Consider the following 12,465-nt stretch of genomic DNA (forward strand, 5'->3'; position numbering starts at 1 on the left):
AACGTTGTCATTTCTAATTGTCAGCATATGGACATATTTGTTTTCTATATATATATATATATATATATATATATATATATATATATATATATATATATTTCTTTTTTTTACTTTTCGTCTTCCCACCACTCCGCTGAAGAATGCATCCCTGAAAGATGAAAATACATAATTTAGTCCCGAAAGTGCAAAAAATATATCTGAACGTTAATAATAGATTATGACTAACTATTATAATTTTGAAAAAAAATTATAATGATTACGAGGAAATTTTGGGAGAGTTATATCACACTGGTAAGTCTCTGTTTTCGTTATATAATATTTAAGCTTCATCAACGGTTGAAACATGCATAAAATATTATCAATGGAAGTGAATTTTTATTACTTTGGCGAATTCTTCTTACTTTTCTTCAACTACAAAAAAAAATCAATTATTTGGTTGTTAACTCTTGAATAAATGTCATCCACAAAAAAAAGAAGAAATTTTACTGTAAAACAATAAGAAAATCATTGTTTATGTTTAATCAAACAATACTTATTTAATTATTTTTTATAAATTTTTCATAATAAAATATGAATGTCTATTAGTATATGCAATGATATCAAATTAAAAATTATAATAAAAGTTTTTTGTTTTTTAAATTAATTTTTTAAATCATACACAATTATTTTTTATTGACCGATCATTTAAAAAATCATAACCTTAAAAAAAATCATTCCAAAGGAGGTGAGTGTTTTTTACAAATTAAAAGTGTCATTGCAATTGCAATTTTCCTTAAAAATTATTCATGGATCTAATTTATTTATAATGCTTTACAATAAACATTTTTTTTACTTGAGCCTTTCATCAAGCATGAGAGTATAAAAAAATTATTTATGAGTATTCTTTTTTGGATAAATAGTCACTTTTGTCCCTGAATGTGTAATTCGCTGACAAATGGATCCTTGAAGGATGAAAATACAAAATTTAGTCTCACAAAGTGTAAAAAGTGCGACAAATATATCTGACTATTAACTTTCGTCCGTCACTGTTAATAAAATAGCCTACGTGGCACAGAGGGACAAATTTTTGCTAGTGAAATGATTGTCAACGTAGTCATCTCTAATTGTCAGCATAGGAGCATATTTGTCATATAATATTTTTTGACTTTTTCTCTTCCAATTCCGCTGACAAATGCGTCCCTGAAAGATGAAAATACAAAATTTAGTCCCCGAAAGTATAAAAGTGCAACAAATATATCCAAACTTTAATAGTAAATTGTGACTAATTATTATAATTTGAAAAAATTTATAATGTTTGCGAAATTTTTTTTAACAAACTAGTAAATTAAATTGAGTCTAAAAGAAAAAAGAATACTCATTTTATAAACTATAAATAATTTTGTTATACTCTTATGCTTGATGAAAGGTTCAAGTAAAAAAATACTTATTGTAAAGCATTATATTTAAATTAGATCCATGAATAATTTTTAGGAAAAATTGTGATTGTAATGACACTTTTAATTTGTAAAAAAATACTCACCTCCTTTGGAATGATTTTTTAAGGTTACGATTTTTTAAATGACCAGTCAATAAAATATAATTGTGTATGATTTTAAAAAATTAAAAATAAAAAAAATTATTTTAATTTTTATTTTGATGTTATTGCATATACTAATAGACATTCATATTTTATTATGAAAATTTATATAAAAAATTAAATAAATGGTATTTGATTAAACAAAAACAATGATTTTCTTATCGTTTTACAGTAAAAAAAAAATTTATGTGTTGATAACATTTATTCAAGAGTTAACAACCAAATGATTGATTTTTTTGTAGTTGAAGAAAAGTAAGAATAATTCACCAAAGCAATAAAAATTCACTTCCATAGGTAATATTTTATGTATGTCTCAACCGTTGATGAAACTTAAAAATTATATAACGGAAACAAATACTTGTCAGTATGGTATAACTCTCCCAAAATTTTGTTGCAATAGTTATAAATTTTTCAAAATTATAATAATTAGTCACAATCTATTATTAACGTCTGAATATATTTGTCACACTTTTTATACTTTCGGGGATTAAATCTTGCATTTTCATCTTTGAGAGATGCATTTGTCAGCAAAGTGGGAAGACGGAAAGTCAAAAAATATTATAAGACAAATATGCCCCTATGCTGACAATTAGAGATGACCACGTTGACAATAATTTTAGTGACAAATTCATCCATATGTGCCACGTAGACTATTTTATTAACGGTGACAAACGGAAGTTAGTGGTCGGATATATTTGTTTCACTTTTTACATTTTTGGAGAATAAATTTTGTATTTTCATCTTTTAGGGATGCATTTGTCAACGAATTACACATTCAAGGACAAAAGTGGCTATTTACCCTTCTTTTTTCTTTTAGACTCAATTTAATTTACGAGTTTGTTAAAAAAAATTATTGCAATCATTATGAGGTTTTCCAAATTATAATAATTAATCACAATCTACTGTTAACATTTGGATATATTTGTCGCACTTTTTATACTTTCAGAGACTATATTTTTTATTTTCATCTTTTAGGGACGCATTTGTCAGCGGTGTGGGAAGACGAAAAGTCAAAAAAATATTATATGACAAATATGCCCATGTGCTAACAATTAGAGATGATCACATTGACGATCATTTCAGTAACAAGTTTGTCCCTCTGTCACGCAAGCTATCTTATTAACGGTGGCAGATGGAAGTTAACGACTGAATATATTTGTTGCACTTTTTACACTTGCAGGGATTAAATTTTGTATTTTCATCTTTTAGAAACACATTTGTCAACGTATTACACATTCAGGGACAAAAGTGGCTATTTACCCTTCAAAATAAATTTGAATATTTGTTTTATCATTATCCTCTCAATTTGACAACAACCTTATATTTTAACTTTATCATTTCGGCCATGCAAAATAATTTTCAAGTGCTAGCGACTTCCCATGTCTTCCTTCAAATTCTCTCAATATTTTGTTTTCAAAATTAGAAAATTTATCTTCAACCCGTAGTAACCTCCTTGCTTCTACTATATGAGGTTCCAAAATCTACCACTCAACTACACATTGTCTTTTACTTGCAATTGAATTCCTGTCGACTAAGTCTTCTCCATATTTCCTTTGATTATGTTCTTTTTTTCCTTTTTCATTCTTTTTTTAAAGATATTAATTTTTTTTTTAAAAGATAAAAATTACACTCAGATAAATTGGGTATTCACACTACCCAAATAAGCAAACGTTGATTTTTTTCCCTAATATACAAAAAAATTACCAAAATATACAACTCCCCCCCATGATTTACACCAATATACAACTTTACTATTCACAGTGTAAATTCGGGTTCCAACCTGTATTTACATTGTGTTTTTTTTAAAAAAATTGCATTTTAACGTTGAGAATTTGGGTCCTTCAAACCTGAATTCTCAACGTGGTTTTTAGCTTTTTTTATTAAATTTTAATTTTTTTTAAAAATTAATTTTTTTAGAAATATATATATAAAGAAAGGAAATTAATACATTTGGAGAAGATTATAATATAAACAAAATTAGTTAAAAATATTACAATGTAAATTTGTTTTGAAGATCTACATTAGTATTAAATTGTATAGTTGAAGAATGTTTTATTAATTTATGAATGATATGAAATGAAATACATTGATAGTAAAAAATATTAATTTGCTTGACTTGAACTTCCAGGATGGTGGGGGCACCTATTTGACCAACTAGTCTGTAGATTGAACACCATTTTGGTTGACTTCTTTCTCTCTCATCCATATTAGTTCATATTCTTGTAGATTTTGGTCGACCTTTTCTGTTTCTCCTTGTGACTGGATTGACACATAATTGTGGTCCTTCATATGGTGGCTAGTAATCATGCTGACACATGCTTGCTAACGGGACTTTGTAGACACTTGACATGTAATCCAATGTGTACATTGAACTAACATATTGCAAGCAATCTATATTGATGTGCTTACATGCAGCAATTACATGTGCACATGGCATGTGCAGCTTTTGAGGTTTCCATAATCACATGTTCTTTGATGCAGCCTGACAGTGAATTTTCCCATTTGACGCCTCTCTCTCGTATTCACTATTTCCTCAAATTGAAATTGAAATCTTTGGCAGTCAAATTGTTGAACGAAGTGAGTGTTGGACTTAGTTTCCTCTTCGGTGATGAATTTGGTTGCAATAAGTGTGTAAACTTGTCTGGAGGCGATCATTGCATCAGCCTGAGTCCCACAGTCAACAAAATATTTGTTTAACTTCTCATACGTGGCTCTAACCAAGGTTGTGATTGGAAAATTTCAATTTTTTTTAGCACCGAGTTTAGTGACTCTGCTAAATTAATGGTCATGTGTCCCCACCGTTTTCCCTCATCCCATGCCAAGGTCCATTGCTCCCTTGGTATTTGATAAAGTCATGTTGTGCCGTGCGGGTTATCTTCTTGTAACTCCCGATAATGGTGAAAAAACCCTGGTTGAGTTATAGCATACCCTATAGTTTGAAAAAAATGTAAATCTGAATGTTAGTTTAATGTTAAATAATTAAATATTTTGCGTTAGAATATAAACAAAATATCTTACCCATACTCAGGACGTTTTTTCTTTCGTCCTTATTTTTGAATTATTTTTTGTAGTTTTGGCCTATGTGCCGAATACAAAATACATGTGACGAGTTGGCCTATGTGCCGAATACAAATATACCATGTTGTGGTATCACATGTGTTCTCAAGTTTGGCAAAAAAAAGTGTCACCCATATGTTGTCTCACCCTTGACAATGTCAAATGCCAATGGAAATATGTTGTTAGTGCCATCTTGTGCAACTGCAATTAACAACGTCCCTTTGTATCTTCCATATAGCCATGTTCCATCAATTTTCATAACGAGTTTACAAAATGCAAATGCATCAATGCATGCTTTAAATGACCAAAAAATTCGATGGAATATGACCTTGTCTGGGATTGGTTGGTTGGACTCGTCTAGTGCAGGAATAGTTTGAATCCTGACAATTGTGCCAGGGACGAAAAATTGCAAAGCTAGTAGGTATTTGGGAAGTATGTTGTATGACTCTTCCCAATTACCATATACCTACTTGAGGGCCCATTGTTTTGCTAGCCATGCTTTACGATATGTGATGGTGTATCCGAACTCTTGTCTTATGAATACGATGAATGTAGGAATGGTTAGTTGCTCATTTTCTTCAACCATCGCAAGGATATTTTTGCCTACAAGTTTTGAATCCATCTTATTGTGATTTTTTCTTTCGGATGCTCTAAGTTTCCATTGGCACCTTTCAACTGGGCAACATAAGACCCATGTATCCTTCACACACCTCTTGGCTCTGAAAGTCACATGGTTCTTAATGTGCCACATTTTTACCGTGTGTTTCAGGTCCTCAATTGACGAAATTGCTGACCAACATACAACTCGTCATTGTGCGAGTCAAATTGTTGTTATTGGTCCAAAAAATGCCTATAGTCAGGGTTGTCAAGCACTTGGATTTCACCAACATCAAAATTATTTGGATATGGACGATAGACATTTTCAGATGATGTTTGTTGGAAAAGGAATTGTATGCCATTATTGCCTTTGTTGTCGTCGTTGTTGTTGTTCGCCAAAATTTCATCTTCATCGTCACTGAAGTCATCAACAACTTCATCCGACAACCCATTTTAAGCCTGGTAGTCACGTGACATTGAGCAACATGGATATCAGTAGTTGGGTCGACATTTATTTGGGAGACCTCATTTAGTTGGGGAGTCGTCTCACAGTAGTTTGATGATCCACCAAGCAGTTGTGTGTATGAACTAATGTAGGTATCAAATTCAGTGGGTTCAAAATAAGGGACGTAATAATCATTTGTGGTCGTGTATGGGATTGGTGTGTAAGAGGATTGGCCTTCATGGTAGGTTTGAGTATGGTAGTTAGTGTATGCTGTTTCGTGAATTTGTGGTGATTAAATGATTGTTTCGACATTGGTGGTAAAAGAAGGTTGTTGTTCGTATTGTACGAGGAATTGAAAGCCACTTAAGCAATGATGTCGGTTATAGACATCGAACATGCCATCAATATCCTCATCGTCACTGATGGTAATAACTTAGTAATTGAATATGCCAGACCCAACAGAAATGGGGTATCAATAAATGATTGTGTTATGGTTTGACCTCGGTTTAGGCTCATCTTACGTTGGATTTTTTGTTTTCAAGGCATTCAAGGTGATGCCTCTCCTCATTGAAACAAGTACATCATTTCCGCCCTTAAACTCAACGCCCTCGTCACAATCGGCTACATAGGCATCATAGTAGACTAGGGCAGAGACATTTTCATTTCTACTTGCCATGGTGACTGAGAGTGATTAGGTTTGGAGATTGAGCGTGTTTTGGTTTGGAGACTAAGAGTGATTTGGTTTCAAGACTGAGAGTGATTTGGTCTGGAGACTGAGAGTGATTTGGTATAGAGATTGAGATTGATTTGAAACTTCTGTTGTGAAGTATTTTTTGTATGTAGAAGAATACGTTTGGAGACATATTTATAGTGTCGTGGCTATGGATAGATCCAACGGTCGTTATCGAACCGACAATTTTAATGGTCCAGATTGCCTCCACAGAGTCATGAACAGTGCACCGACAACTTTTGTTGTCAAAATTACGTGAACAGTGTCGTGAACAGTGCAGTGACAATTTTTGCGGTGAAAAATTGATCTACAGTAACATGAACAGTGTTTTGATGTCCACAGTGACGTGAACAATGTTCTGACGCACACAGTGATATGAATAGTGTATCTACAGGATTTCTAACGCGCACACTATCGCTGTAGGATTCTTGACATGAATAGTAAATGAACAGTGAGTGCACAGTACTGTGAGTAATGGCACGCACAAATTTTTCTCCGCCTATAAAAACCATCTCAGAACATACAACTTATTACACTCACCGGTTCATTTTGAATATCAACAACTAAATTTTCAATCGTTTGATTGTGTAAAGGGAGAATGGAGGCAACAACATTGTTATGGAAACAAGATTGTTATCGAGCTTCAAAGATACAAACACATGGTAAGTACAAATTAGATGATATTATAACCTTTTATTGTCATGACAATTATAAAAAGGCAACTTTTGTTTTACAGGGACAACCACCAATAATCATTTCGTATTGTCATTTGATACCCTCTCCTCATCCTTTAATTAAGTCGTTGCTTGCTTATACTAGGTTTGCTGATGTGGCAAATTTACACCACTTCAAAATTGATCGTCATCTAGTGACTACACTTGTTGAGCGATGGAGACCAGAGACACACACTTTTCATCTTCCTATTGGAGAATGTACAATTACACTAGAGGATGTAGCACTGTAGCTTGGCATAAAGGTGGACGGTAGGCCAATCACTGGTGCAACCTACTATGATTGGGAGGAAATGTGTGAACAATATTTGGATGTTGTTTCGCCAAAGGGAGAAGCAATAGTAGGCTTTACCATTATGCTTAAGTGGTTGCAAGATAATATGCTGCCGCTTCCCTCAGAACCAACACAACAGCAGTTAGAAGCATATTGTAGAGCTTACCTTTTGTGGCTAATTGGTGGGGTTTTAATGCCAGACAAGATGGAAAATTGGGTTCATTTGATGTACCTCACTGTGCTGGTTGATCTCGACCAAGTCAGACAGTATATTTGGGGCTCTACTTGTCTAACAATGTTGTACAAGGAAATGTGTAGGGCCACTGACCCTGATGCCAAAACCATGGGCGATTGTGCCTAATTGTTGCAATCTTGGGCATGGTATTGCATGCCTTTCATTGCAGCAAGAGTTAATCGGACACCATCGTATCGGTTGGTTATAAGGTAATATGAGTCTCAAATTCATTGTTATATGATTAGCATAGTATGTATTAAATTAATAATTTTTCATTTATTAGATGGAGTGACGTGGATTAAGCTTTACTAGTACACCACATGGAGATGTCATCGGTTATAGGATGAGATTAGACTACATGACAACTGAACAGGTAATAAATAAACTATGAGTTACATAAAAATAATGTTGAGTTTTGTGTTTTTAATAATTAATTAATTATTTATTTTGTATTATTTCAGTTCTTGTGGAATCCATGTCTCCACTTTTTGGATGTTTTGGAGTCGACAACTTTCATAGCATCCTCCATATGGACAACATGTACCCCTCTAATTTGTTTCTCGATAGTAGAATGACACCAAGAAGATAAAGTTAAACTTCAATTCTGCCTCGGACAAGACATACCAGATCCCCCAAGAAACATGGACAAACTTCACAAAATCGATATGCGAGGTCGAACTGACACAAATTGGGCAGAAAAAGTTGCAAAGTGGATAAGGTATTGACAACAACGTCAATCAATGATTTTATAGGGAAACCTATTATAGGGCATGCAAGGCATTCTCAGGAATACATGGCCTGGTATCAAAGTAATACTATTATTTTTTTAAATATGCAACCGCCAAGTGGATCGTCAATAAATTTCGAAACTGGTTAATCGTCAAGGGCAACAAACAACGTGCAACCAAAATGTAATCCTGCATACATACGAATTCCCCCCATGATAGATTACGTTCCACCCACAGACACACCAATTCCCCACCCCCATGACAGATTGTTTTTCCTGGTGCTTCAAACATGGACTACACTTCACCGATTGTCCAACAAGATGATTTCTTGAGCAATGTTTTTGGAATTGATTGTGGCACGCTAGCATCAGCTCGTGAATACATGCATAGCCTATAGAACAAAGTGGAACCAAGTTTCAATTTGATGTTTAGCCAAGATGTTGAAGAGAATAATCCATCAATGCATGATATACCGAATGAGCGCCCACATCGAAATCCAAGACGTAATAGGAGACGCCCTTCATGTGGAACAAGACACCATTACAGGGATTAAGTAGTAAAATTTGTTGTAAGATGAAAATAGCAATTAACTTATGTTGAACTTTTTGACTTACAGTATATTCATGCTCCTTTAATTTTACAATTTATTTGAGTACCCTCATGACAAACGAAAATGGCAACTGAACAACATCGTACAAACACATCAAACAAACACTAAATACATAATAAAAACTAACAAGCAATTAAAAGTAATACAACAACATATGTTAAATAGTTTATTCTAATTTCATGGAACTATTCAACTTTTGCTCCATCTCTGTCCAAATTAGGTCATTAGCATGAGAAAATGATGGTGAAGTATAAACTTCAACTCTAAGTTCCATACATATTACACTTACACTTTGCATGTTTGTGAATGTATTAAACATGCACCAAACATCTTCTTTGTCAGTAATTGGACATGACGTATACTCAACATGTCCATTCATTTCGTGTATAGGACAATGATACCAAATTGAAGTAATTGCAGATGACATATCAACATTTGTAATTGATGATTGTATTACACCGGTTATGTAGGCCAACATCATCGTTGGATACAACAACATCAATCTTGTGTTGTCACTGGTGAAAACTGTGTTCCCAGTTGAATTGAGGATGATCTCACCTCTGCGTTATTATGACCAATCATACATCTTTCCCGAGCAATAGTAAATAAAACTGTAAATTATGAACATAAATCGATGAGATTGATGACTACTCACCTGTTAAAAACTGGTGTGCTACGAAATTGGCATGGTGAAACTGAAACTGCCCCGTTTATCTCAACAGCTTCCCATGACTCGCGCTCCAACTCAAGCGTTACTTTCGTTATTTTTCTTTTTTGCATTTTTTTAAATTATGTCCAACACAGTACTAATATTCGTGACACATTTCTTCCATATTTTAAACGTCATAAATCCAAAAAAAAATATCGAGCATCAGTTTCATGGACAACCACCTCAAAATAGGAGAACAAAATAAAAAAAAACTATGATTTGGACCCTTGCAACAAAGCTTAAGTTCTCATGTTCTGTATTTTTTTAAAATTATGTCCAACACATTACTAATATCTACGATACATTTTTATCGCAGTTTGAACGTCAAAGAATCCCAAGAAAAGTATATCGTGCACCAGTTTCATGGACAACAACTTCAAAATAAAAGAACAAAATAAAAATAAAAAAACTATGATTTGGTCTCTTGCAACAAAGCTTAAGTGCACATGTTCTGCATTTTTTTAAAATTATGTCCAAGACATTACTAATATCCGTTACACAGTTTTTCCATATTTCAAACATCAAAGAATCCAAAAAAAAATATATTGTGCACCAGTTTCATGGACAACCACCTCAAAATAGGAGAACAAAATAAAAAAATTATGATTTAGACCCTTGCAACAAAGCTTAAGTGCCTATGTTCTGCATTTTTAAAAAAAAATTATGTCGAACACATTACTAATATTCGTGACCCCTTTTTTCCATAGTTTAAACATTAAAGAATCCCAAGAAAAACATATCGTACACCAGTTTGATGGACAAACAACTCATAATAGGAGAACAAAATAAAAAATCTATGATTTAGACCCTTGCAACAAAACTTAAGTGTCCATGTTCTGCATTTTTTTTAAATTATGTCCAACACATTACAAATATCTATAACATATTATTTTCACAGTTTAAAATTCAAAGAATCCCAAGAAAAATATATTGTGTACCAGTTCCATGGACAACAATTTCAAAATAGGAGAAGAAAATCGAAAAAACTATGATTTGGACACTTGAAACAAAGCTTAAGTGTCCATGCGCTGTATTTTTTTAAATTATGTCCAACACAGTATAAATATCCATGACACATTTTTTTGATATTTAAAACGTCAAGAATCCAAAAAACAATATCATACACCAGTTTCATGGACAACCAACTAGAAATAGGGGAGCAAAATAAAAAAAAATCTATGATTTGGACCCTTGCAACAAAGCTTAAGTGCCCATGTTTTGCATTTTTTTTTTAAATTATTTTCAACACATTACTAATATCCATGACACATTTTTTCCGTAGTTTAAACGTCAAAGAATCCCAATAAAAATATATCATACACCGCATTATTTATCATGGACAACCACTTCAAAATAGGAGAACAAAATAAAAAAAAACTATGATTTGGTGTCTTACAACAAAGCTTAAGTGTCCATGCTCACTGTGAAATAAATAAATAAATAAAACAAAATTCTTTATAAATATCACTTTCTTACTGTCTTTATCACCACCGATTAGAGTTTTATTGTTTAATTATAGGTTTTAAAACAATGATGATTAGCAAACTTACTTCAGAGTAGTATTTTATAAATAAATGTTCTTTAAGTGTAGCAATAACTGCATGCAATTATTAGTACTACACCTTCGCATTATTGTGACCAATCATGCATCTTTCCCGAGCAATAGTAAATAAAACTGTAAATTATGAATACAAATCGATGAGATTGATGACTACTAACCTGTTGAAAACTGGTGTGCTACGAAATTGGCGTGGTGAAATTGAAATTGCCTCATTCATCTCAGCAGCTTCCTCTGACTCGTGCTCCAACTCTCGCGTTACTTTCATTATTTTTATTTTTTGCATTTTTTAAATTATGTCCAACACAGTACTAATATTCGTGACATATTTTTTCCATATTTTAAACATCAAAAGTCCAAAAAAAAATATCGAGCACCAGTTTCATGGACAACCACCTCAAACTAGGAGAACAAAATAAAAAAAAATTATGATTTGAACCCTTGCAATAAAGCTTAAGTTTCCATGTTCTGCATTTTTTTAAAATTATGTCCAATACATTACTAATATCTATGAAACATTTTTATTGCAGTTTAAACGTCAAAGAATCCCAAGAAAAATATATCGTGTCCCAGTCTAATGGACAACCACTTCAAAATAGGAGAACAAAATAAAAAAAAAACTATGATTTGGTCTCTTGCAACAAAGCTTAAGTGTCCATGTTCTGCATTTTTTTAAAATTATGTCCGAGACATTACTAATATCCGTTACATAGTTTTTCCATATTTTAAACATCAAAGAATCCAAAACAATATATCATGCACCAGTTTCATGGACAACCACCTCAAAGTAGAAGAACAAAATAAAAACAATTATGATTTGGACCCTTGCAACAAAGCTTAAGTGCCTATGTTTTGCATTTTTTTTTAAAATTATGTCCAACACATTACTAATATTCGTGACCCCTTTTTTCCATAGTTTAACATCAAAGAATCCCAAGAAAAACATATCGTAAACCAGTTTCATGGACAACCAACTCATAATAGGAGAACAATATAAAAAAATCTATGATTTGGACCCTTGCAACAAAGCTTAAGTGTCCATGTTCTGTATTTTTTTAAAATTATGTCAACACATTACTAATATCTATGACACATTATTTTTGCAGTTTAAAATTCAAAGAATTCCAAGAAAAATATATCATGTGTCAGTTCCATGGACAACAATTTCAAAATAGGAGACGAAAATCGAAAAAACTATGATTTGGACACTTGCAA

At 32.6% G+C, this 12,465-nt stretch overlaps 1 protein-coding gene across 1 annotated transcript; it reads right to left on the reverse strand.

Annotated features, from left to right (window-relative positions):
• Positions 1 to 4,760: 4,760 nt before the first annotated feature.
• On the reverse strand, positions 4,761 to 5,255 carry LOC102668401 (uncharacterized). Its single transcript, XM_006586438.1, has 2 exons — positions 5,104 to 5,255; positions 4,761 to 5,013 (listed from the first exon to the last, which is right to left on the reverse strand). Exons 1-2 carry the CDS (start codon positions 5,253 to 5,255, stop codon positions 4,761 to 4,763), a joined length of 405 nt encoding a protein of 134 aa, XP_006586501.1.
• Between the last annotated feature and the right edge of the window lie 7,210 nt (positions 5,256 to 12,465).

The sequence above is a fragment of the Glycine max genome, chromosome 8 (genome assembly GCF_000004515.6).
Source record: "Glycine max cultivar Williams 82 chromosome 8, Glycine_max_v4.0, whole genome shotgun sequence".
Classification (NCBI taxonomy): Eukaryota; Viridiplantae; Streptophyta; class Magnoliopsida; order Fabales; family Fabaceae; genus Glycine; species Glycine max.

Coding starts and splice junctions, on each gene's coding strand:
- LOC102668401 (XM_006586438.1), bottom strand. CDS start 5,255: ATGGATTCAAAACTTGTAGGCAAAAATATCCTTGCGATGGTTGAAGAA. Junction 5,014..5,103: donor GCAAAACAATGGGCCCTCAA/GTAGGTATATGG, acceptor CACAATTGTCAG/GATTCAAACTATTCCTGCAC.